The following is a 27819-nucleotide window of genomic DNA, read 5'->3' on the forward strand; positions in this document are numbered from 1 at the left end:
ACATTCATGTACCATTAATGTTACTATCTTCCCTGTAGTTTTGTGCTTTCTTGTCTTGCATGTTTCTATGGATCATGGTCATGGAATACCTGGTCATTAAGGATTGTATGCTTCCATGGACCATGGCTACAAACCCCATGCTGCCATGATCTTTCTTGACTCCCACTGATGGGGGAATGTAGGGTCTCTGCAAATTAAAGAATAGGGTCAACTTCCTAGATTACTTACGTTGTGATTTGGCACTATATAAACAGAATTGACTTTATAATATGTAAATACAGATTGAGAATGTTCCTATTAAGATTTTTCAGTGTTCTGCAGTTTCATCCAATACCACAGTTTTACTGTGATTTTTACTTAAAAGGTGAAAGTGGACATTCAAATAAGACAATGCTGTTGCAACTCTTTAAGTTCAGAAGACCACTCCTTATAACAATGCAATAGCCCAGGGGACCACAGGTCAATTGTAACATCCCTTGAGAAGAGTCAATGTTATCTGTTGAATCCAGAAAAAAGTGTCAAGCAAAAAAAAAAAAGAAGAAAGGATGTCTACTAAACTTTGTGCAATTTGGAGCTGATTTACACTAGCAAAACTGTTAAATATCATGTGGTCACAGTAAAATGTACATAATTCCCTTGTGTTGTATAAAGTCATATATATATAATATATATATGATGGAAATATTCAAGTACAAAAAGTACCTACTTGTTATTTCTAAAGTCCAGTACTGAAGCAAATATACCTTCCCTTCACTGGTGTACTTTCTCAAAAATAAACTTGAGTGTCACTAATGTAGGCTATTGGCTATCATCCTGCTCTGTAATAGCACATCCATGACCACATGAGGGCAGGATCACAACACTACTAATAATTGGCATCTTCATCAGATATTTCTATATGTGAAACTAAATAATGCGAAGTGGTCTGTTTGATAACTGGGAAAATAAGGTAATGCTGAATGATTTAGTTAAATTAATTATACTGTAAACCATTAAATAGGAAAACTTTGAACTTAGACTTCTCCCCTGTACAGGTGAGGGAGATGAATTATACACACTTAATAGATTTAAAAAATATGATGATTAACAATATAGAGCTACATCTGAGATATGATCACTAATGTGCATATAAGCCTTGTTTGGGACTTTTGGTTATATAGGGTTAGCATGTATAAACATAGTATTTTCTTATTTACCTAATTTTCTAAGGATGACTGCTTCACAATGACTTTTTTTGTTGTTGTTGTTTGTTTGCATGTGTATTTGAATTGTATACAATGAAAATTACAGAAATAAAGTAAACTAAACCAAAATCAAATAAAGCATTAATTTATTTATTTTTATTAAATAATGATTTAATACTACTTGTCTAAATGGTCTTGAGCCTATTTGTGATTGCCCTTGTTTGGTTAATCTTACATGTGGCCTGCAACAATAGCTATCAGTAAGTAAGTTAGTGGAAGTAATGTTTGCTGTATTTCAAAATCACTAATATTAGCTGTATATTAAAAGCAGTAATATTAGCTGTATAGTGATGCGCTCCTGTGTGGGTTTCTACTCTTGTTCTCCTCGCCTCCTCCTCTTCCCCCCAGCGGAGAGGCTCGGCAGAGGCAAGTGAACAACAAGCCAAGCGAGAGAGGACGTTGCATAGGTGGGTGTTTTCTCCGTCTTCACTGTGAGTGCTTGTCCTGAGGCGGGGGGACTGGTTATTTGTGCCGTCTTAAAGGCGTTTGTTCGACCACGCCGAGGTGTGTTTTTGTTGTCTCATCCCAACTCACTTCTCCCTCTTCTGCTTCTTCTTCCCCGAGCCTGCGGGGCGACAGTCGGCTAGGCTAGGCCTGAAATCCACCTCGCAAAAAACACTTCTGGACTTTGAAAAACAAGCCCAACAGTCTCCAGACTCGGTAAAGGTGTGTCTTTTGCTGATTTTGTGTTCGGTGTCGCTGATTGGGGGTTTGTTGTTAGTGGGTGAAGAGGTGACTTTAATTTTTTTTATTAACTTGAATGTTCTGAACACAGCGCTAGCAGGCTAGCTACTGTAGCAGGAGCTAATTTGGCTAGCAGTTAGCTTGATGAATAGCTTATCTAGAATGAAACTTCACCAGAAGTGTAACAAGGCTTATGCGAGTAGTTAAAACTGCGTGATATCGCTATATTTAGAACAATAACTTGTCCAGTGGCGTTGCTAATATAACGTTAGCATTGTGTGGTGTGAATGGTGTGGTTTGTGAGGTGTAACGCGTTATAAACATTTCACGTTGACTCTTTGCTGTCTGTTGCTTTTTAATCATTGAAGCGGCAACATTTTGCCAGTTTTGGTCGAGCTGGGGGGTATTCAGGACAGGTGAGAGTACACGGAAGTGACCGGCCAGGCTACCGCGTCACACACCGTGTGTTAGGAGTCAAAGTCCAGTCTCGGTTAACTTATCAAATTCCATTTATGTATTTTACCTGAAACGCCCACTTTGTGTGGGCAGTGAGGCTGCACGCTGCTGCCGCTCAGGTGGAACCGCTTACTCGGTATGTGTGTCTTTTTTTGCTTTTGAGTTTTGTTCGTTTTTGCGTGTTTTTGAAGTCTCCTGTGAAAATCCAGTGTTTAATGTTTCAGCAGCTGTCTTTTGATGTGGTCTATCCATGTAGAGGACGGGTATTAGTGGTGGTGGAGCAACAGCCAGGGACAAAAGCAAAGAACCTGTTGTGTGGGTCTGGATGTATGGGGTGTGGTAAAGTGGCAGGAGTGCTTGTTGCTTCATTATTCAGCCTCTTGTCTGTTGAGGCTTTGCAACACAGACACCTTCTCAATTTACAGTCCTTCAGTGTGAGTGGATGCTGGATTACCCAGAGACCTGGCTGAATCTACTTTAAGCTACTTGCTCTTAGTTTGTGGTTGTTTTCCTCTGCAGTGTTATTCTGTGATGGGGAAAAAAAATACAATGACTGTATGCAGATTCACCTGAGATCGTGTTTGACAGCTTGTCTGAAGTAACAGAATCTTTGATTTAAAGCTGGTGCAGCCAGCTGATCTGTGATTTTCAGTGAAGCATGGACATGCCTGGCATATTCCTCTAAATGCCCTGCGGGCATGTCTGCATTGACCTGCCGGAACAGAGATGGAGGAGATTGTGAGCAAGTTTGGACAAGTTTGCTTAGAAATGTCCCCTCTGTGAAAGGAGGGGCAGAATAGAAAAAAATCATAAGTTGGATATTTCCTCTGCTGCCTAGAATTTGCTCCTAGCCATGTTGTCTGTGGGGGCTGAAGTCTTGCTGCTCAGCCAGTTGTTTTAGCAAGGGCTATCATTTGTGAGCCTCTGTAATGACGGGCTTTCAGCACACACCACGGGTGTGTCCCTCTGACACACAGAAGCTGGGGTTTTCTTATATTTGCTCCTCCTCCCTGTCTGTCCTCCTGATCTCTCCGTCTATCTCTCTTCTCCTATCTGCCTCCAACGGCTACACCTGCAGTCTGTGTTTTTATTTGAACTGCGATCACGTCACTCTGCTATCCTTACAGGGACGTGTGAGTTGTGTAATAATATCCACAGAGTGAAATCAAAAGGCCCAGATTTTTTCTTTTAGCTGTGAAGTGCCAGTGGTTTACTTGGAAAGGTTGAGAGTCCATTTGCAGCTTTATGGCTCTCATTGCAGAAATGTAACCTACTTCCTTGTTAAGTGGTGGCTGCACGTCGCAAGTGGTAATTCTTCCCGCCTGCTGAAGATTGTTTTTTTTTTAAGTTTGTTTGACTGTTTTTCATAATAGAGACTGACCAGAAAACTCTTCCCTTCAAGTTTTTACATATGTTTTGAAATAGTTTATGAAATATTAGAGCTTTGCTGTGTGTTGTGAATGGGACAAGGATAAAGTTCTTGGCTATTTGTAGATTTGGGCCATAATACAACTAAATCAAATTTACAGGATCTTGGAACTGGGGGAAAGTTCATGACTCATGAGTGAACTCGTATTAATATATGATATATAACATAACATGTTATTGTTTTACAAAATCCTGTAGTCCAAATGACTGAGAGGTTAGTTCAAATTTACATGTTTTGTCTGATGTAGTGGAACCCATTCATGTTATTAATTTGATTTAATTTAATCTGATTACTCATCAGTTTGATGGCTTTATATGCTTTTTCATGGATTTTGGTTACATTTGCTATATTGTGATACAGATATTTGAAGTACTCATATTTAAATAATTGTATTGATTGTAGCTCTTGCATTATTTTTTGACTCACTACCTTACTATTGATGATGTATTTGTGATGGTGTCTAACTAGAGGCAGAATGGGGTTTCCCTCAGTGGTCACACATATGCCGATCATCTTGTGTTCAATTTAGTAAGTAGATGATGAGGTCTAATCAATAGCCACACTCATTAACGTTATGGCTGCTTTTCCCCTTGATTTTGATAATGTCAGCAGATGTGGTCTTTGTTTTAGACTTTAAAAAATAAACAATGGTGGAGAATGTTGTACCTGAAGTCAAATAAGTGACTAATGAGTATGATGGCTGAGGAGGTAGAAGCTTTTATTGATCGTCGCTTGATCAGGACAGATAGATGCAACATAGATTTAACAGTGATGATTGTAAATAGAGTGTTAATGACTTGTGGTTCTGGTAGTCAATCAGGTGGAGGTATTTAATGTTCGCTCATCATCTAACTGTAATGCAGCCTTTCAGACTGTAGTTGAGCTTACAGGTCAGTTTTTTCCCTCTGAATTACAGTTGGCTGCATGTTTCCTTTCTCACTAAGAATAGTAAGTTGGTGTCCTGTAGATTAGACAGCTGGCCTTGTAGAGGTCCCTGAAAGGTCTGCATAGAGTGTGAGTGAATGTGTGTGTGTGTGTGTGTGTGTGTGTGTGTGTGTGTGTGTGTGTGCGTGTGTGCGTGTGTGCACTCTTTGCTGCTACCACATTGTAGGCCACATGGGAGAGAAAGAAAGAGGGGGGGGGCATGGTTTCAAGTCAGGATGGCAAAGGCGGTAGTGGTTGGATGGTTGCCAAGGCTAACACACAAAACACACACACACACAGAGGCCAAATCTCTGTGTGACCATTCAAATGAGGCTGAGTCAGCGAAGCACTTGGCCAAGCCACAACAGCATTTTACCATAGTTTCACCTCAGCTGTGTGTGTGTGTATGTGTGTGTGTACGTGTACGTGTATGTGCGCAGACTGAAACAGAATGCATGTCAGCCTGCCACAACCACCAGTGACCAAGCTGCTGAAATAGCAATGATAGCATATGATAATGAGGGAATACACTGCAGGCTCTGGCTGACAGATGAACAAACAAGCTGCGAGTGTGTACTTGACAAAGTTTCCAGCAAGTTGCGGACATCAACAGTGTGTGGACATTAGTATTGTGTGTGTGTGTGTGTGTGTGTGTGTGTGTGTGTGGGCTCAGGACGGTAAGTGGCTTAGCAGTTTAAAGCCAGAGCCTAGCCCATTAGCAGATACGACTTTTCGTCAGTGCTAAATGGCCTTACAATAGATTAATGACTAATGCCCAGGCTTTAAGTGGCTAAAGCCATTTAAAACGCTCTCCCAGGCAACTGCTCTCTGCCACAAGAATGCTAGTGGTGGGACTCGCATAGCTGTAGAGGTTGTGTGGGTCTGTCTGTTGCACTCATGCACAAGAGACCGTCTTCCTCTATACTCTGAAGTAGAAATTTGGACAGAGCCACAAAGAACAGAGCATCTAAAATGTAAAGCAATGTTTAAGTGTGGTCCCTGATGTAAAAGTTGACAGCTGCTAAAGGCAACCTTCACAACTCAACACTGTAGCTGGCAGCCACATTTAGCCCAAAGTTTTCTGTTAGTGTTTGTGATCGCAGCAAAGATCTGTCGCTGTTTACCTTGTCAAGGTTTTTAATGCAATCTCAGCATTACTCAAGGGTTACACACTGTATATATATCCACTTCAAATGATATCAAACCATCTTTCAGTCAATGAGCATTACCCACTGAAGAAGTTTGTGGACAGCCACCCTGATTGGGTAAGAGAAAGTGACGGCGCCCGCTCTTCCTTTTCATGATTGAAGTGTTTGGTCAGAGGAAGGAAAAAAACAAAAGAAAAAAAGCAGCGGTATGGGAGATTGAGAGCAGCACAATGAAAGAGTGAAGGGTTCCCTTATTAGGACAGCTTCCAACAGCTGAGACAGGATATGACATGCTAAATCTCACTGTGGAATGTATGACAATCGAGTGTGTGTGTATGGGTTTTTGTGCGGCTCATGTGTGGCTCTGTTCACAAATGTGTGTTTTTCCACACAGATGGGAAGAAACAAGGTCACAGCATGAACTTCACCAAAAACTCAATTCGAGTCGCTCAAGGATAACACCTACATCAGCCATGTACTCACCACCTTTTTATTTAGTCTCCTCTGCCCCCCTGTACACACTCCCTCGCACAGATGTATGCATACTCTCCAACTTTATACAGGAGCCTTTGTTCACTCAGGCAGTCCCGTGCGCTTGCAGGATGAGGAGCAGATTTGATCTACGTGAGTCAGCGAGCTTTGAAGTAGAAAATGATTTTTTTTTGCCCTGGTTTTGGAGAAGAGCCACGCTCATGTCGTCCCATTAATAGACAGACACCGGCACAGTAATCTCCTCCAGATTCCTCATCCCTCCCTCACCAGCATCCCCCGCTGAGGAAGTCAGAGGGAAAAAAAAGTCTTTGTCCTCCTCTTAATTCGGGCTGCAGTGACATTCACTTATTATCATGACTCTGTAATTTAGGCTTAGGTCATCTGTGGCTTGTGTTTTTTTTTCCCTTTTTCCTTTTCATTTTCTTCCAAAACGGCCAAGTTCAATGATTAAAAACAAACATCTTTTATTTACTGTGATGTCTCTAGATTCTTTGCCACTCCACGGGAGCAGTCTCTTATTATGAAAGGAGACATGGCAGCACAGACTTTAACTCAATATAAGTCTAATCATACGTATTCTGTGTAACCCACCATCACTTTTTAACACAAAGTGAAGTGAAGCCTGATCATGGGCAGAATCAAATATCACAATATTTTTGACCAAATACCTCAATATCAATATTTTGACAGTATTGTAGGGATGACTATCGGTGCTTTCACAAAATATTCACACAATTAGATTTTTGATCAATAATCACCAGTAATGTAGATATAATGAGTAAAGTGTAGAAAGCAGCTGTGGTCCAATGAGCTAGAGAGTGAATGTTATAACGAGCTGTGTTATCAAGAGAGCTGACGAGTCAGATCAATGATATATAAAGTTATTATCTGATTGTGTCACAGCAGTTCCACTCTAGAGCACAAATAAAACACACACACACACACCCACACACACCACACACCCACACACCCACACACACACACACACACACACCCCTTCGCTCAAACCTGTATGACTCACTGCCTGATTTGACCTTAATATGACCCAAGAGCGACAGGCTCCTCCTTCTCTAATGTAATTTATGACACAGGAAAATAAATTGATGTACTCTGGAACATTAATTAAAAGCCTCATTCAATATATATGTGTGTGTGTATATATATATATATATATATATATATATATATATATATATATATATAAAAAAGATCAATGAGCTTTTGTAGTTTTTTAACTAGTTAATAACTATGTGTTTGTATAGATAATAGAGCTCAGGCTACAATGAAAGAAACGCCTGTCATGGCGCTGTCTGTCGTCATGGCTGGCATGCAAATGAAACGCAGACTATATTATGACTTGCAGAGTGTAATAATGACAATCATTTCTTCTTCTATTCTGTGGAGAGCACACTCTAAATTCACAACACCTCCCCAGCTTTTTAAAATTTGCTGTAATGACGGAGCGGCACCGTCTCCCGCTCACTCTTCTCTTACGACGCTGTTGCTCTCACACTCGTACTCCTCTCCCTCCTCCCTTCTCACTTTCTCCTCATCCCCGGAATGAAGACGTGCTAACAAGCTCCAGCTCTAATTGACTTCTCATCATGCATCTCACTTTTCTTTCTATTTTTAAACCCCGCGCCGCTGAAGGTGAAGAAAAACACACTGAAAAAAGTGACTCTTCCATCCCCGTGCAGCTGATGCTTGTCCCACCTTGAGTTTGAATACAATAATCATTTTTGTAGATGGATTCACAAGCGGTGAGCTCTCTCTTTATGCCTGCTGGTTTTTCTTGCCATTTCTTGAACTTGCTCTGTCTGTACTCACATTTTCTCTGTACTCACATCTTCATCTGTTTTGTTCCCTCATTTAATCTTCTCTTGCTTTACGTCCTTGAGTCAACTTCTGCTGCTTTTTTAAAATATCAACTAAGGACTTCTGTATGGTGCCGGGACCCACCTGCCCCTTTATATCTGTTTACTCGAGTGATTCGGTCTCGCTGTATGTCTGTTCTTTTGGTGTTGGTTGAATCTTTTCTCGCTCTCTGGTGTTGACCCTGTCCTGTCCTGTCCTGTCCTGTCCTGTCCTGTCCTATGCTCTGCTCTCAGCGTGTGAATGGAGCAGTGCGCGAGTACGGCCTCCCTGCTGGCCTCGGTGCGGGAGCAGGAGAGGCAGTTTGAGATGCTGAGCCGAGCTCTGGAGGAGGAGCGGAGGTCGTGCGCCGGCACCCTGCCCCGCCCCCTCCCCAACATGCAGGTAACGCTGTACAAACCCCCGCCCCGCTTTTTCCACCAACCACCCTCACGCACAGTTTTCCATCGAAAAAGTCCCTCTCGAACTCATCCCCCCTTTCATCCCTGCAAGATTCTCCAATGTCATCTTCATGGTCACCCCCTCTCCTCCATCTCCATCTGTGTGGACAAGCTGGATGGCAGCAGAACGTACATCAAACCTGGGGACAAAATACCTCCTTGTCGGTTTTATTCAAGCTGGAGTCTTAAATTGTGCTTGTTTCGCTTTAATTTTTTAAGTTAAAAAGTGAGGGATGAGTAGGGATGGGTGTTGTGAGGAATTTATTGATGCTTATTGATACTTCGTCCTTATTGTTCTGGTTCTTTACCGATAGGGCAAGGTATCGGTGTTGACTGCAGACAGAGGCGAAAATCTTGGTTTCCTACTGAAACGCTTGTTGAACAGGTGTTTTTATAATATAATTACTCTAAATTACTTTTTACCTGCAAAGGTTGAAAATGTATAAAATTACAGATAAAAAAACATTTTAGAACTGGTTCCATTTCACAACCAGGTTTCACTCTGTGTGTTTGAGTGAGTGAGAGAGAGAGGGAGAGGCAGAGAGAGAGCTGGCCCCCGCAGAAACGAAGTTGGTGAGATTAAAAGAGCAAGATAACATTTATGTAGCCTAAATAAATGAGTAATCTATTTTGTTAATTTCTCCGATACTAAGAGCATGACCGGTAACAACAGAGCTCTAATTACTACATTCTTTAATAATTCAACCCGAGGGTTCGTTTAACACCAGGTTTTGCGACCCATCCCTAGAGCCTCATAGACAGTTGGCAAGAGTTCAGTGCTGACTCAAATAAGCTAGCTGATGCATCTTCCAGTGAAACCTTCTTCAGGATGTATTTTACACCCTCAGTTGTACCCCATAGCTTTTGATCACACATTATTCTCATCCTCCATTGTATCCTCGGTAACCGTTCATGTCTCTTCTCATCATCGTTTCACTCCTCCAATCAAGCTGAATCCAGTGTAACCCATCATGTTTGTCTTGACTTGTCCATGGACATATGCATGCAAAACAATGCCTTGCTTGATATTTTAAATACAATGATGGGCTTTTCAGTGATCGTCATTGTGAGTTTACCTTTGTAGATACAATATGCCAACCATGTGCTTTATTCAGAATTTGAAGGAATTTACCCTGTGGTGATTCAGTGTGGATCAATAGTGCGTTTTGCTGTGTGTGTGTGTGTGTGTGTGTGTGTGTGTGTGTGAAAATCAAGGTATGTTGGTCTAATATGTGTTGGCCGAATGGAACAGCAGTCCCTGGCCTCACTTTAAACACAACACTTTTAAAAAGTGGTAGGAAACAACGTTGACCTACAGCCTAGCCCCCTTTAAAATGTGGGATTTATGAATGGAGTCTGGCTGGACACGCCTTTAGATTGTATGATGAGGGGAATACTACTTTACCTCGCAGGTTAAATGGCAACCAGCTCGACCACGCTGTGACCGGGGAGAGTACATATATAACCCAGACTAAATATTCATATATATTGTACACATTTTTTTACTATCGAGTATCAGCACTGCTCTCCGGTCAGCTAACCGGAAGCCTGGCTCTGTAATAAGAGCTGGCCGCCATTGGTCGCTCTGTAGTGCGGCACTGCAATATTGCGGTTATTGCCACAGTCTCTGTTTTTCTAGTGGGTCAAAGTCTGTTATCCTAAACCAGAAGGCTCCAGTCATACCTATTTCATCAGCTGTGAATTTCTAGTGAAACTCTTGAAACACTTGATTTTTACTAGTACGCTTCATAGCTAAAGTGTGTTCCAGTATTTGCTTACACACCCTCCTTATCACGCATGAGTCAATTACCTGGTTCAGAGACTGACGAGTGACTTCATGCTCCGGGTTTACCTCACAGACACACACTCAGGCTCCCTCATTCTTTACTTTCTTTATTGAGACGCTCTGTCATTAGTGCGGATGAACAAACCACCACACACACATTTCATTTACGCACACACACACACTCTTCTTGGCCCTGAGGCGAACTTTGAAAGGAGTCATATCCAACCGAGCGTTCCCAGTTTCCTGCTCCTGTTTGTCGCTCCTGCACGTAAGCAGACGCTCACCGGGACATGTCGCAGACCCGCACCATTGTAGCGGCTGATACGGAGCAGAAAGACAGGTAGAGTGTGAGTGTAAGAGAAATAGTAAGAGTGGGGTAAAAATGTTGCCTGTGCTAGTTCTTATCTCTGCTGTGTGTGTTTACATAGCCCAGAGGCTTTAGCATGCCTCTGCCATTCTCCCAGGCAGCGCAACACGACCTCAGTCTTTACTGACAGGTTCCCACACGCTCACCTGCCCGGCGCTTTTTACTCCTCTCTTTGGCTGACTCTTTTGAGCTAAAGGCGACTTTCATTTTGCCTAACATGTGCCTCGCTTATTTGATCTGGAGTTGCACTTCAACAAGTGATCAATGCTCCTCTTGCAATGATTATTTCCAGCTTCCATCAGGTTATTTATTTATTTTATTTAATGTGGAAATGTATTTTTTTGTATCAGTATGAGACAGCTGCATATCATTTCTGAATCACTGCTGAGCAATTCCACTCCTGTCTGCCTCCCCCTTTTTTTTTTAACCACAGTAGCTGTGGAGATAAAAGAGGTAACAGTTGAGCCCCCCCTGTGGCTGGAATGGGAAGTACACCACACCCATCAGTAACCCCCGGGGCAGGCAATGCTGGTGGTGTTTGACATATGAGAAATACGTTTTTATCTCTGCTTGTATATTTCTGTGGCTCACATGTCATTGCTCACTAATTGTCATCATCTTTACATTTCATTATCAAAGTTCATTCATTCATTTATTGGACCTGCGCTCTACTCGGCTATACCATCATGTTTGTTTTAAAGAGTGAAGTGTGTATAAATGACAGCCTGTGTGTGTTTGCTTGGATGTTTACATACTATAAGAGTTCATGTTGTGTTATTACAATCCATATAGACTGTTTTTGGCTGAAAGATGGTCCGAGCTAATAACCAAAGCATTCAACTAGCACCAGCTTTCACTTCCTTTTTAGAAACACCACCTTTGTTTTGTTGCAGTTGGGCAAAAAAAAGAAACATTGGCTTGTTACACAAAAAATAAACAAGGATCTTTTTTTTAATTATTTTTAGCTTCAAGCAAGACTGCAACTTAAGTGCCTGAGCTTCACAATATAAAGCTGGGTGACATTAAAATTCACATGGAAGTCAACGGTTGACGCTTTTTTTTTTTAATGCGTTTGAGCCATAACTTTTTGCACATTTGATATGCCCTATGCATTAGTAGCTCCTTACTCTGGATGGCTGGGAAAGTTCAACTGCTCAGTCAGTTTGGCTTGTGTGTATGCATGTTTGTGTGTGTGTGTTTGTTCGTTTTACACCAAGCAGTCTATAGGTTTGTGTTGCATCCTCTCAATGAATTTCCTCCTCCCTGCAGAACGGTCGCATTCCTTGTGATGCAGACATAGAGAGGCTGACACTGAAAGAGGGTTACATCAACGGGACACATCACGTAAGCTTCTTTATGAGCCGTCTCTACTTCAGCTATTCAATTTTTAACAGGGTTAAGCGCAAAGTTCTCTACTGGGAGACCTATATTTGGGTTTGACACTGAAATATGTGTGTGTGTGTGTGTGTGTGTGTGTGCAGTTCAGGATGGAGCCTGGTCAGGTGATGCAGGAGACGTACACGGTGGAGGAAGATCCCCAGGAGTCTCTACCTGTTGTCTCCGTGGAGACCAGTGACGATGGGACCACGCGGCGCACAGAAACCACGGTAACATGAAAACCAAAGAGAAACATGTGCTTTTTTTTAAATAAGTGTTACTGGAAGCACCAGAATGAGATGATGGTGACAAAAAGTTTTTCTTTAATTTGGAGCTGTTCAGAGTTTCCTGTTGGAGCATATCTGTTGAGAATCTTATAAATCATTATTTATATCTTGTGTTCTCACTTCTTTTGCTCTTCAAGGTAAAGAAAGTAGTAAAGACCACTACCACTCGCACAGTCATCCCCTCCGTATCAGACACACTTTCCCTGGATGGTGGGGGTTCAGTGACAGGTATGGGGGGCTACACTGCACCCATGGACCGGGCTTACAGGCATGGACCTGGAGGAGGTGTCCCCATGGACTATCCCACTCACACCGTGCCCCGTAACTATCACTATGGACCTCCAGCAGGCTATGAGGAGTACCGTCCCGGACCCCCATCTGAGGCCTACACAAGCCTTAACCGAGGCGCTCGCATGGATGATCGCTACAGGTAAACACAACTGTTTGTGTGTGTTTTGAATGAAGTCATGTTTGTTTTTATAGCAAATGTGGGGGTCAACATCAATTAATCTTTGGGCCATCCCCCTAACAATTCCTTCTTTATTTCCAGACCAGTCCATCCAGATGGCTACAGAACTCTGGATCCAAGCTACAGAGCCCCCAGCAGGAACCAGCTGGACCCCTATGCTGCTCAGCCACAGGTATGTTCAACTATGCAACCATCATTGCATCACTTGCTGTTGTGCTGTTCTTGTGCCAGAATTACACTGAGAGCAAACTCTGGAGTTTCATTTCCAGGCTAATCTTAAAAACTATAGCACAGCATTTGACTTTTAGCTTCTATCATTTTGGACTCTAATCTCTGTCTCTGTGTAGGTTGGGCGTATGGGAAGTGCTCTGGAGCTATCCGCCATCCCGAGGTTTGTCGCAGAGCCATATGGTCTGGAGGATGATCAGCGGAGCATTGGCTATGATGAGCCTGATTATGGCTTGGGACACCCGATGCACTACAGCACCGTGCCCCGCAACCACCTCGGCTTTCACCACGGGCCCCCACGTAGGACTGGGTATGTTTTTGTACTATATCATCTGTGCCTTAGGGATGAGTAACATGTTAGACGTTAGGCAGTGTATGTAGTAATTACAAGGAAAACTGTGGTCTCCCTCTTCTCTCTTTGTTTGTAAAGAAGTAGTATGTATCATCAAAAAGCACATACATTTAAACAGTTGTTCTTCCTACTCAGGAGTTACGAGGGCACTTTGGATGGTGACATGAGCGGTGCAGGGGACATGTATTACTGGGGATCAGGAGCACCGCTGGCTCAGGGTGAAAGAGGAAGCATGGCTTCATTGGACAGCACTCTAAGGAAACCTCCAGGCCCTGGCGGCTGGCGTCAACCCGAGCTGCCAGAGGTCATCGCCATGCTCAACTACAGGCTGGATCCAGTCAGGAGCAACGCAGCAGCATACCTGCAGCATCTCACCTATAAGAACGACAAAGTAAGAGATACACATGTGCAGTCAATTTATGGCGAAACGACATTCCTCATGACTAGTAGTTGGATAAGTGGAAAACTTGATTTCAGAGACTAGACAATAAGAAGATTTTTCTGTTTCACATGGTTGGATATTGAGATCTGGTTTTGAATTGGAAATGGCTCCAAATATAGACTTGTGCTTTTTGATTTAGGTTATTTGATTAGTGAAAACTACTTTTCAGTGGCTAATCTTGGACTCGCAGCCCAGTCAACATAGCCGTTTATGCATTTGTCTGTTCATGTTTACAATGTCATGTAATGTGTACAATGGCATGGACTGGAACAGGAACTTAGAAGTGTAGAGAAGTATAGAGGTAATAACTTAACTTGCCTACACAGTTTTTATTTGTTACAGGATGTTTCTGCTTCACTGAGGGTCCTCTGATTTACTATCCTATGTCATGTGTTTTATATTTCATCTTGATGTTTTGATTGAATTTAGTTTGTACACGACTGCATCTTTTACTTTTTGAATTAATTGATTACTGTTGACATACTTTTGCTTTGCTGGACTGTTCAATTACACCAAACAGGACTTTACTTCACCTCCATCCACGTCACCACTCATTCCCATCCTCTTGCTTTCCAGGTGAAGTCTGAGGTTCGTCGTCTCAAAGGCATCCCAGCTCTGGTCTCTATGCTCGACATCCCAAACAGAGAGGTCAGTTTGCTGCTGTTCTCCGTGGCCTGCCGTCTGTCCTTTTCATGTAGAAATGTGTTATAGTTGGACAAGATAGGATAAAGAGTGAGGCTTAAGGGATTTAGTGTATCTCTCATGTAATACAAAGATATTTAATTGGCATGAATCAAGCTGTAAACAATAAGGATAAGGTAAACTTACGACCAAGCACTAACACTGAATGAAAGGGAAACAGCAGTAAGCATCACAAGCAGTATCTGACTGTTCTTGGTCAAATCCCATAGGTCAACATTTGTACTAAATATAGTTTGGTCCAAAATGTTCTGTGGTTTTTGCTATGATTCCCTTTCATTTAGCACAGGCTGTGGCAAACTTCTGCTGATGTTTGTACGGGCATTACCAGACAAGCCACATCATGCATTCCACTCTCGAGGCAAAGCAGCATCTTAATTTCACATTTCATGCTCTACGGTCAGTGACAAGTTTAAAGCGTGTGTGTGTGTGTGTGTGTCGGATGACTTGCTGGCTGAAGAAATGGGTCAGACAGCGACTGCATCCTTCCAGACGTTTAAAAAAGTTTTTCCAAAGACTCCATAAACTCTGACTTTTGTGTGTATGTACCTTTTATGGTATATTATGTGGAAAAGCTTTTGGCTCCTATTTTAACAGGTTAGAGCAGCCACACAGCCCCGCTTGAGTTGCACAGCTGAAGCGGCGTGACATCTAGAGATTTGACGTCTCTTATTTTTACTGTGGTGACATGCGTGGTTCTCAGCAAAAATAGACAGTGAAAATGATCTGTTAATAGTCACGTTAACTTCATACCAGCAACATTACAGCTTTTAACTATAGTTTCAGTGTCTATATTTGTAGAATAGGTCACAGACATGGAAAAGGTCTGTTGGGGTGTGTTTGGCTCATTTGGGGAACTTTGTGTCATTTGGAGAGATGTTCTTCACTCAGAGTGGTGACAGCTGGGGTGTAACTGGTGCAATAATCAATATAATCAATTAAAATAGGGCCGACCAATGTGAGGAGTGCATATGGCTGACACAAAAGTGGCCCCAGCCAGATGCCACCAAGCCCATCAGAAAGAAAGCTGCCTTCACTGCTCATATTATGATTTATTATTCACAGTTGAGCACAGACTTCTTAACCTTTTTCTGTCTAAACTAAATATAAATTAAATTTATTATGAAATGATATGTAACTTTCTATTATTGATGGTCATGATCAGAGTCAAACTCTATGCACAGGCTTGTGAGCCGCGACAGTTCAAGCGGAGACACAAAATTGGAAAAAGAGTCTGCTGTCATAACACATGCAAATAAAGTTTAAAATGACACAGGATGAATGTCTGTAAAATGATCTACTCAAACAACCGTGACAAAGAACATTTGTTTTAAGATAAGCCGAGTTTGTTTGTTTGTTAGTGAACTTGTGCTGGAAATAACTTTAATAATAATAACTTTACAGTGAAAATATGAAGGAATGTGACAACTAATTCACCATTCATTATTGGCAATTACTTGCATGAGTTCCACTGTAAGCCGTATAATTTGTGTAGCACAATCTAACAGTTCTACAGACATGACAGTTTTCTACTACTACGCTAAATCCATGCATGTGAAACTTAAGTGTTTGTTATGACTAATAGCACATTAAGCTGTTATTACATCTCTGTTATAGGTCCACTATGCAGCCTGCGGAGCACTAAAGAACATCTCATATGGCAAAGATCCAGACAACAAGATCGCCATTAAGAACTGTGACGGAGTACCAGCTCTCATCAGGCTGCTGAGGAAAACCCACGACCAGGACCTCACCGACACTATCACAGGTTAGACACATAAACTGTGTGAACGTGACTTTGACTATGAAATGCTTTTTGAACGTTTTAGCCAGTACAAATTCATGGTTTTACAGTGGCAATACATGGACACACTGTTGTTTTTGAATTTAAACTCAGAGCTGACTCTCAGTGTCCACACACATATTATTCTATATAACCTATATTCTATTATAACCATATATTCAGGACTTATTATTCTAAGTGGCAGTTTGAAAGTGTCCAATTATGCTGCATAGTTAAATTTGGCATTTTTGCACAATTAAAGTCTGTATTTCTTTTCTAGGAACTCTGTGGAACCTGTCGTCCCACGACTCTGTGAAAATGGAGATCGTGGACCACGCGCTGCACGCCCTTTCCGATGAAGTGATCGTGCCACATTCGGGCTGGGAGCGAGGGAGCAACGGAGGAGGAGGAGGGGAAGAAAACTGCAAGCCCAGACATCTTGAGTGGGAGACGGCCCTCACTAACACAGCAGGCTGCCTGAGGTATGGAGCAAGGGAAGGAAGGATTGATGGATAGATGGGTGGAGGCAGGAGCCATTTGACTGCTCGTTATGATAAGGAGGAGATGGATGGAGGGAGGGTTGATGTAGACGAGAGGAACCGGAGTTGTACTGTTGCCAGCACAACAGACTGCTCGAGCAGTGGGATGTATGAGGGAGGAAGGGAGTAATGACGAGTTAACAGAGCAGAAAAGCATTATGTAGGGTTTTCAATGGAGAAGAGGGAGAGCAGCTGCGTTCATGTGGAGCCTTTTAGCCCACTGATAATCAGAAAGATGAGAGTCAATAATGTGACTTTCTCCATCACAATAAACTGGCCCATTCTTCAAGAAATTGAAATGCCCTTGAAATGGATCATATAAACCTTTTATAATGAGTTAGACTGATAAAAAATGTGTTACAATCTCTGCTTTTGATGACTTTCTATTTTTGGAATATTTGTGTTCTTTGTGCACTTGTCTGTAGTTTACTGTTCCCCAGAGATTCTGAAATATGGCAGGTTAAACTAGTGACTTGTCCCCTATAATATGAATTTAACAACTGTGGTAAAAGTATACTTTCATCCAACTTCTTTTTCAGTAAAACAAAATTCTGTCAGACTTATAAACAGGAAATATTTTTTAATTTTAGTGCTCATTAAAAGATTAGAATATCAGTTATTAAAGACAAATGCTGACTGGATTGAAGAGATCGGTAACCTCTCGGTCACTGTGAGACATCAGGAGAAGTTGAAGAAGGGAATCGGAGAGTTTACAGGGAGGGAGCGGGCAGAGGACAGTGGGGCATTGACTTATACAGTGTAAACAGTATGTACTAGCCAGCAGCTCTGTTATCTATGCATTCCCCTTGACCACACGGTTAATTACAGGGCCCATTTGTGGGTCGAGAAAAGTATGTGTGAATAACTTCAAACTTGCAGAAACAGTCTGGGCAGTGTTAAAGTTACAGATCTGTCATTTCAGTTGCAGTATATTGTCGGGTTTTGCAGATACTGATAACAATGTTATGTTAGTTGTTCTCTATAATTGGCTCGGTGGGGGTTCTCCTTGGCCTGGCGAGCTGCCAAAAAAAAGTCTTTTTAATGCCAAGAATAATTCTTAATATCTATTCATTCAGAAATTCCTAGTATTTGGAAGCCTCTGTGCAGCCCTGTTGTGAAATGAGAGTCAACCTCTGTGTCGTTGTCTGGGAGACTCTTAGTAGTTTTAAGGAAAAGGGCAGCGTGTGTGTGAGAGACTGTGAGGCTGCAATTACCTGAGCCACCTGCCTACCAATGGAGAGCAAGCAGAAAGCGGGAGAGTTTGTGCTAAAAAACAAGCAGCGAGACCCAGGGAGAGATGAAAGCAGCTGCTCCCTAACATCTACATGAGTTTACAGCAGAGAGCAGGAGGGAAGACAGATGTCTCACTCTGCTACTCTGTGCTGAGACTCTGCTGCTCCTGCTGCTGCAGACGGTCACTGAGCAGACACACTTTCACTTTCTAATTGTGACATCTGTTTTCTCACTAAGTATTGATAACACGCCTAGTACTTTTTAAAATTTGATTAATATCATACATGAAAATGAACTAAATGGGCTTCTATGTCTGTTTTAAAAAAGAAAAAGCAAAATGACAGTGGGTGAGGTTGGCAACTCATGTAAAACACACATGCACAAACACCATGTATCACCAGTAACACCTTTACACATGGCAACATGTTTTGCTCGGCAATGGCAGCCAGAGGTAAAATGGCCGGGTTTTGTTTGTCTTCCTGGTCTGTCATTGCTTTGTATCAAAGATTAGTGAGTAAAAGGTAAGACATTGATTAATCCATCCTCCCCTGACTGGAGCATTTACTTTCTGTTTCTTTCAAGAGTTCAGGTTATAATTTCCCTGTTCTTTCTGCACACAGAGGTTTTACTGTCTATGATCACACATGGCTCTGTTTTTTTTAAATATAGAAAATCTACAGCTTCTCTTTTGATAAGTAAACCATTGTCCTGATTTGATTTGATCTGTATTTGACATTATAAATGTTTGACTAGCACAACATGTAAATAAATATCCTGAACTATGTACTGAAGTGGAATCAGTGCCCCCTGCTGTGGAGAGGAATGTGTCCTGGTATTGTGTTAGAGTGCGTGTCTGTCACTGAAAAGACCAAGAATTAATATCATTAGTTTTCTCCTTCGTGGTACTTTCCTCACATCCCATCCACATCAGTAAATGAAGAGATCACTTGTTTCCACGCAAGTGCAGTTCTGTTTTATATCTGTAAGTCTGATTCATTCAGACACCACTGAGAAAATTGGCCCAGAGTTGTAACTTGATCTTGTCAAACTGTACTCTCTTTGTAAACCAGCACATTTAACAGGAGTTTCATTCAAACTACTCTGGGGGGGGGGGGGGGGGCGTGTTTGAGCTTTGTGCGCTGGAATCCTTTTGTAGCTGCTAAAATGGACTCTGCCGTTTCCCTCGAAACCTCCTTTTTTGCTGCCTCATTTATTTCTCCGGGCCGTTCATGCCTCTAATCCTTGTTTTGTTTCACATTCTTGTTGTTTCTTCCTCTTCTCAACTTTCCACTCGTTGTCTGAAGAAACGTGAGTTCGGAGCGGAGCGAGGCCAGGAGGAAGCTGAGGGAGTGCACAGGATTAGTCGACTCGCTCATGTACATCGTCCAATCCCAGATCGACTGCAAAGACGTCGACAATAAGGTGCACGGAGCTCCCCTTGTTGACTTGACCCCCTCGGTTCAACCTTTTTCATTTTAATAAACCTACCTTTTTCACCACCATTTCTCCCTCATTGCAGTTGATAGAGAACAGTGTGTGTTTGCTGAGGAACCTGTCCTATCATGTGCATCGCGAAATCCCCGGCTGTGAGCGCTACCAAGAGGCTGCACCCCTCAACCAAGGCCCCGCCCCGTCCAGCCAGAAGGGCGGCTGCTTCAGTTCTCGCAAGAGCAAAGGTCTGTACTAGAGAGAGAGAGAGAGAGAGAGAGAGAGAGGCATGTACTGTATTTGTTCAGTCAGTAGGAGGCACATTAGCAGTGATGTCACTGTTGACGAGCGTCTCAGTCGACTGATACTGACACACACACACACACAAACACACAAGTACACTTGCACAAACAAAACCACTGGCTCACACAGGAATGTTAACAATTTCCCCAACTGAGAGAAAGCTCATCCTCTCTGCAGCTGCTCTGTTTGCGTTTCAGCGAGAGTATCGATTTTGTTCTTTCTAAACTAAACTACCCCCCCCCCTCCTCCTCAAACCCCCTCCTCACTACCACCACCCCTGCTTCAGGGCTTCCCCCTCTGTTATTATTCTAATCAAATTTTGCAGCGACAATGAGCAACATCTGTCAACATGAATATGGATATGTAAGATGTATTTCAGCTGTACAGAAAGATTGCAGGTGTGTCTGTGATCTGAGTTTTATAAAAGTTGTTTACACAATGATACAAAAGATTTGAGTAGGTGCTGAACAAGAGTCACTGCATTACAAATTTAATATCAATATATTGGTTTGTGAAATCTTCTGTATGTGTGTTTTTTTTAAATCATTTCCACTTTCACTTTTGCGTTGCTCAAAACTGCACCAGTTCATCATTTATGTTGAATTCCCAAACTGATGCTGTCCAGAGCAGTTAGATGTATGTGTATATATGAGATGGATACCTGAGCTGATGTGTCTTTTGATTGGCTTTATTTAGCATGTCACATTGCTGATTTTGTGTGTGTGGAGGTGGGTGTGGGTGCAGTTGGGTGCTGTTGGGGATGTAAGCAGGTGTTAACTGGGTGCCTCAGTGATGGCTGCTTTTTTTCCCCCTCTCTTAAGTAAATGCTCTCTCTGCCTTTTCTTCCGCCATTCTCTTCTCCCTCTTCCTCCCTCCTTTCTCTCTCCCTCCTCCATTCCTCTCTTCCCCTTGTGGCGCTGGGCTTACAGATGAGTGGTTTTCCAAAGGTAAGCTCTTTACCTCTGTATGACTGCACTTTGCTTTCGCTCGCTTGTTCGTGCTGTTGTTTTTGATGGTAGTGCTTGTTGTAGAGTAGCTGAGTTAACAGGTCAGAGTACAGTCACAGTACTAACATGCACGCCTTCTTCTCACTGTCAAAATAATTCAATTGAAGCTAAAGTAGAGAACATGCATCTCAGTTTTTAGTTTGTGTTTAACCAAACTAGAAGGAATGAACTAACAGCAGATGTAGGTCACTAAAGTAAAGTAGCACTAAAGTATATTTAGAGTCGGAGCTGATGCCAGACTGTTGTTGTGTTTCTAAGGATGTGATGTTGATGTTTGGTTCCAGGTAGGAAAGATGAGGATGTAACTGCAGATGTTATAGACATTCCAAAGAGGACCACACTTGCTAAAGGTAACTACTGTCTTTATCAACATCTTAATATGTTGCGCTAAAAGGGACAATGTGCATTTATTCATTTACTTGAATTTCTCCCTCTCAAAGCATTTTAAACCCTTTTGTCTCCTCTGTTTATGTCCCATCAATCACTCCTACTGTTCTAACTTGCTTCTCCACACTTCTCCTGCCCTCCACCCCCCCACTCCCTCTCCCTCCCTCCCTCTTGTAGGTTATGAGCTGTTGTACCAGCCGGAGGTGGTCCGCATCTACACCTCTCTGCTAAAGGAGTCCAAGAATCCCACAGTGTTGGAAGCCTCAGCTGGAGCCGTTCAGAACCTGTGCGCCGGAGGCTGGAGTGTAAGAACCGCTCTCCCCTATAGTCCTATTTTATTTTCCAGCAGCAACACACCAGCTGCACTTCGGAGAGCTATTGTCTCAAATTGTGGGAATATTGTATTGTGGCTCTCTTTTTATAAAAAAACAATGTGTGTCTCTGTTTAGTATGGTCGATACATCCGTGCCTTGCTGCGCATGGAGAAGGGTCTACCCATGATGACTGAACTTTTGGCCCACGGCAACGACCGCGTGGTCCGAGCCATGTCTGGAGCGCTCCGCAACCTGGCGATCGACGCACGCAACAGAGATCTGCTAGGTGAGACTTAAAACACTCTTAACCAAGGAGAAGCAGATGTTTCACCAGTTTTTGCGTCAGGACCTAGAGTCAGTATCTGAGTGTGTTTTTAATGTTCAATCTGTCTTCAGGTAAACATGCGGTGCCTCATCTGGTGGCCAACCTGCCCGGCGGCGGTCAGAGTCAGCCGGTGCGAGCGCTCTCAGAAGAGACGGTGGTGTCAGTATTGAGCACGCTCCATGAGGTGCTGGGCTCCAGTCTGGAAGCAGCTAAGATCCTCAGGGCCTCACAGGGAATCGAGAGACTGGTGCTCATCAACAAGGACGGGTGAGGGTCTTTGTGGATTAAAAGTGTGGGGAGGGGTGTGGGATGCAGATGTGTTGAGTATTTGAGTCCTTTTTTTTTTTTCTTTTTTTTTGGTCAATTAATTTCTCTAATTTCTCTGTCTCTGCTTGTTTTGTGGATCACCAGTAACCGTTCTGAGCGGGAGGTGCGCGGGGCCGGCCTGGTGCTGCAGACAGTGTGGGGTTACAAGGAACTGCGGCGCACTCTGGAGAAGGACGGCTGGAAGAAGACAGACTTCATGGTCAACTTAAACCCTCCCAGCAACAACACCAGGGCCAACGGAGGATATGAGGACAGCACTCTGCCGCTCATAGACAAAGGTCAGGAAGCAAAAGGGAAGCACAAGCACACAAAGCGAACAATGCCTCTAAATACCTTTAGTGTTGCCTGTCCTCAGATGCCCTGCAGAGTTCAAAGTCTTGTTTATCTATTTTTATTTATAGTATATATTTCTTTAGTTACATAATTTCAGTGAATTTCTGTGTGCTGCAGTTGATAAGTTGTTCATATAATAGGCTGTTTGTAAACCTCCAAAACAGTTGAATTGATTTCTTGGGTGTTTTTTTCAAGCAACACATTTATGAGTTTACCAGATTGGGACACTTAGATAATCCGAACTAGGATAGTTAATCATAGAGATTTATATGAAATATTCTTTTTAATATATCGTACAACATTGTTTAAGCTCTTTGACACTCATTTAAAAATGTTCAAACCCCACCCATACTGTAACACATGAAAGTGACGTCAACTATGTATCTGCAAATACTATCAAGCTCCTGTCTGACATGTAGAAATGCTTAGAGAATACTCTACACACCTACATGCCTTATCTTTGGCAGGACGTAGCTCCAGCTATAAACCCTGAACAGATAGTTTTAACGTTTCAGAGAAAGCTGCGATTCTGATGCTCGTTGTGTTTTGTGTGTTTATGCACAGGAGGCAAAGGTGACCGTGAAATGATTCCAATGAATGACATGGGACCAGGCAAGTGTGAACGCAGAAACTACCCATACACACACAACTGACCAGTATCACATTAGGGTGTTATAATATTGCCATGTGTAGCAGATTAAACTTAACAATGAGGCAGTTTTATGTGAGATTTGTGAGATCTTTGCATGTCTGGTTTAACATATATAACTTCTCTCCAGATGCCTATTCCACACTGGACCAGAGAGGGAGAAGGAACACTCTGGATGACACACTTCAACCTGCTGACAAAGATGGAATACAGGTAAACAATGCCTACCTGCATACACACACAGACACACACTTAGGTCATGCAATACTCCTTTACTCCCAGCATAATCTCATGCATACAGTTCTGCACCACCTCACATTCCTTTCTTACAATTTTATACAATTACCTTAAAAATATATATAAAATAGCACAGACAAGATAATGATTTTCAAGAGTGATTGTTAAAGAAAGCAGGCTGTGGATAATATGTTTTGCCAGCTATGTACCAAGAAAAAGAACACTGTGTGCAAATATAATAGGAGCCTACTAGCCGGTTTTCAGCATCTACTGTCAGCTGTCACATTTAATGAATGTAGAGCTTAGTCAACTGAAAATTTCCCTGAGGATATTTTCATAATTGATTAATCATTAATTTGATTTTCATTGTAAAACCACCAAATGAATCCAGTTTCTCAAATGCAAGTATTTAGTGCTTTTGCTTGTCTTTACATTATAGTAAATTAATCATCTTGAGATTTTGAACTATTGATCAACATTTGAAGACGTCATCTTGCACTCAAGGATATTCCGACGGACAATTTTCACTGTTTCCTGTTGTTTTACAGACCAAATTAATTGATTGTTGACTAAAAACTAGAAAATAATGTAAAAATCAAACTAATTGTGCAGCAAACAGATGTTTCAGCAGCTGTCTTTGGTGCATGAAACCGCTGCTTTGGCACGTCTGAAATAATTCCACTGAATTGATGGCAGCGCTGTGCTGTCACTCAGCTGAATAATGTTTATTAGATTGAATAGCGATTGCGCAACACGGTATGTGTGTGTGTAAAAAAAAAAAAAAAAAAAAAGAAGGTGGAGGAAATGATTATGAAAATGAAACTTGTGCAACACCTTTTGAGGTTCCAGATTTCAGAGATGATACACAGCCCAGTATCCTCACCTCCAGTTAAGAACGTAACCGTGTGAAGGGACACGCTCTCACACACTCACACCCACAGACAGCATGTCAACGCATGTCTCTTTGAAGCACTGGGGTTTTTATTTGTGTCTTGCACATAATTTCTCACCGGTGTTCTTTTTCCCCCCTGGCACATGACCTCACTAATTACACTAACCTTTTGTAACCCTTCTTTTTTTTCCTCATCTGTGTCTACTTTTTCCCCCTTTCTTTTTCCAATCTTCTTTCTTTTTCATGGTTCTCTGGATTTTCATACTTAACCCTCTTTATTTCTTTATTTACACCCTCCCTGCTGTGTGTCTTGTATCTCTTTGTATCTCTTTCTCTCTTTATCTCCTTTTTGTTTTTGTTTTTTTCTCTCTTTTTCTCTCTCTTTCTCTCTCCCTCTCGCTTTCTCTCTCTCTCTCTTTCTCTCGCTCTCTCTCTCTCTCTCTCTCGCTCTCTCTCTCTCTCTCTCTCGCTCTCTCTCTCTCTCTCTCTCTCTCTCTCTCTCTCTCTCTCAGGGAGGGATGTATGGGGAGAGGCAAGCCTCTTTGCCTGTAATGGATTCTTACGATGGTTAGGCTACACCCACAGTCACACTGCATGTCAGCGCATGGTATGTGTGTCCCATCGGCTGCTCTTCTCGACTCACTGCACGGCCCAATGTCTTAGCTGCGTGTTAAGAATTGTGACTATTAGTGTGTTTGACGGTGATCAGTGTTGTCAGTGAGCTTCCACTGTACTGTATTTAGACTGTTTTTTTTGCTCCCTCTGCTGGTGAAAAGTGTCAAAGTGATTTTTGCTCTATAAATGTGATTTTTTTTTTTCTCTTTGCACATTGTGGTCTAACATGTGGTGAATCGGTTGCCAGCAGAAACTAATGTGTATTATTTGTGTGTGTGTTTGTGTGTACTGTGTTTGTAATGCCTCTGTTGTTGTGAATCTGAATTTTTAAATGTTGAAATTCTTTCCGCCGAGGCATGAATGCGCCTCTCGTCAGCTGCTCCGCGTGATTGATTCCCACACCTTTTTTTTTTTCTTGCAGAAAAACTGATTGTGTGCATCACAAGACGACCGCCTCCTCCTACCTACTGCCCTTGCTGAACTGACAAATGGGGGACCATGACACTACCGATGGGACTACACTCCATCCTTTTACATTTTCTCCTCAGTCCCCTCTTTACTCTTTTTGCAGCTTCTCTCCTTCCTTCCTTCTCTCTCTCTCTCTCTCTCTCTCTTTCTCTCTGTTACATTCCTCCTTTGCAGCTGACAAACTAATGAAACCACACGGAAAACTGACGTGGCTCTACGCTCCCTGTGGACATCCGAACATGACACTATGACCACTTTGTGCTTGCGCATGTCCCCCGAACTCCAAAATGCTAAACCACTTAATCGGACACCACGCCACAAGCTTCTCCTACAACACTACAACATCCCCCCCTTTACAACAACACTAGGACTTGGACAACACTAAATGCTCTTCAACTAAAAGCAGAGACTGTGGCTTCATCATGTGTAAATTCCTGGATGTTGGAGGGTTGACTTAGACTGATTTAAAAGGAGCTGTTGGGATCAGAACAGGACACTTTGGTGAAATTTTACATTAATATCTATTACAGTTTTGAAGAAATTGAGGGAATGTGTAATTTCTTTTTCTCCAATAGTTAAACACTACAAAAAAATGATTATTTCCTACCACTGAAAACCAATGTTTATTGATCTAATAAGATATGTGTAGAACATCCGCTTCTGTTTTTGATAGTGTTTGTTCCTCTTCTTGCTTTGCGCTGTACCACAGTAATGTACATGTGCCAAAAGACAATGCTACTGCTGCGACTGCCAATACTGAACGCAAGAACTCACACACACACTCAAAAACATTTTACAGTAGTTACACTGAAAACTGTCATCTGCTTTCTTTTTGTACGCAGTTTGTGTCGGTGCAAGTCGCCAAGACCTATGGGAGAATCTGCATTTTCTGTATTTGATTGTGATCCATAGATATAAAGGGGGAGAAGTCGCTATATATGGATAATCTTACAATTTACAGACAGAAATGGAGCAGACGGACAGTTCTCCACCAGTGTAGTGTGTGTGTGTGTGTGTGTGTGTGTGCTGTATTTCTATAATAATATTAACTGTAAACCCTCTTACCTTTGTAATTCTTCTGAGATATTACAGATTCAATGATTGCATTTTCCTTTTTATCTGCAGATAATATTATGAATGTGTACATACAAGACTGTCTCTATTAGCGTCTGTGTGGGCTAAACTGGAGTGCCTCGCTCATTCAGGACAGCTCTGATTGGGTGCGTCCAACACGACATGGGTAACAAATCAAGGTGTCTTTTTCTCAGCGGTTACTAGTTGGAAAACTGTACATGGAACTCAGCAGTTTTGTGTTCTGCAAGATAAAGGAATATGTGAACTTGTAAGTAAGACTTGATTCTTGTTATTGGGATTGTTTTTTTTCTCTAAGTTTAAAAAAAAAAAAACTTGAGTTCTGTGTAATTTACTGCTTAACAAACTCAGCCTTCCTGGCTTTAAGACTACAGAACAGCACATGGGAGAGGACACTATGTATGTTTTTGCCCACTTTTCTTTAGTGCAGTGCTCATTCTATATAAGACTGCATACTCTTTAGTGCCGAGTGAGATGTAGATACTTACTGAGTGGATGATTAAAGAAGCACTAGGGGGGTATTATGTGTGATTTTTCTTTTTTTCTCCCCCTTTTCCTTTGTTTTCCATTGCCAATTGAAACATGACGGGATGCCTCATTTTACAAGTTGCCTTCAAGAGTGGACTGACTTAAAAGAGGAGACTAGAGGAGAGAGCAAGGGTTTGTTGTAGAAAATCTGTGTAAGGAGGCAGACCAGAATTTGCTATTAAAGTGGAGAAAAATAAAATGAAAGCACAGTTAAAACTATATATACCAGAGAATATTGTTAATTTGAATGGTTTTATGTATTTTTTTTTATATTGATTTGGGTTTAATTGTTTTGGGTGTTTTGGGTGAAAAGCATATGCAATCAGTTTTTATGTTTTGATTAAAACATTCAGTTTATGTCTTAATTAAATGCAAAACAAGCTGAGCAAAATCCTCCTATACAGTCATCTGATACTGGAAACACTAATGGTAATATCTGATTCTGGACTACACCTTAATCTCTTTGCCTTGGCTCTTAAAAGTTGCACATTCACATTTATGAATGAATTATGTAACTAGCAATACTGTTTTTAATAAAAAAGAAAATGATTTCGCACAGCATTTTTTCCTTTTTGCCTCTTGCGTATGTTTTATATAAATCAATTAATGAGTAAAGTCCCTTATAAACAATGTAGTGACTGTCTTGGTTTGTAGTTCCCTGCT

At 41.9% G+C, this 27819-nt stretch overlaps 1 protein-coding gene across 4 annotated transcripts; it reads left to right on the top strand.

Annotated features, from left to right (window-relative positions):
- Nucleotides 1–1593: 1593 nt before the first annotated feature.
- On the top strand, nt 1594–27714 carry ctnnd1 (catenin (cadherin-associated protein), delta 1). Of its 4 annotated transcripts, none has more exons than XM_053334739.1 (21): nt 1594–1651; nt 12112–12186; nt 12324–12449; nt 12644–12936; nt 13057–13147; nt 13323–13513; nt 13691–13946; nt 14574–14645; nt 16314–16464; nt 16760–16961; nt 19556–19673; nt 19771–19927; nt 21274–21339; nt 21554–21681; nt 21826–21976; nt 22087–22282; nt 22427–22620; nt 23240–23287; nt 23455–23537; nt 24966–25020; nt 25490–27714. In XM_053334739.1, exons 3-21 carry the CDS (start codon nt 12330–12332, stop codon nt 25546–25548), a joined length of 2631 nt encoding a protein of 876 aa, XP_053190714.1. In that variant the 5' UTR covers nt 1594–1651; nt 12112–12186; nt 12324–12329; the 3' UTR covers nt 25549–27714. The 4 variants fall into 4 exon arrangements, with proteins under 4 accessions (XP_053190714.1, XP_053190723.1, XP_053190705.1 ...); XM_053334748.1 differs by lacking the exon at nt 1594–1651 and adding an exon at nt 10574–10815 and having other exon boundaries at nt 24966–25060; XM_053334730.1 differs by lacking the exon at nt 1594–1651 and adding an exon at nt 10574–10815.
- The last annotated feature ends 105 nt before the right edge of the window (nt 27715–27819 follow it).

The sequence above is a fragment of the Scomber japonicus genome, chromosome 2, assembly GCF_027409825.1.
Source record: "Scomber japonicus isolate fScoJap1 chromosome 2, fScoJap1.pri, whole genome shotgun sequence".
Lineage (NCBI taxonomy): Eukaryota > Metazoa > Chordata > Actinopteri > Scombriformes > Scombridae > Scomber > Scomber japonicus.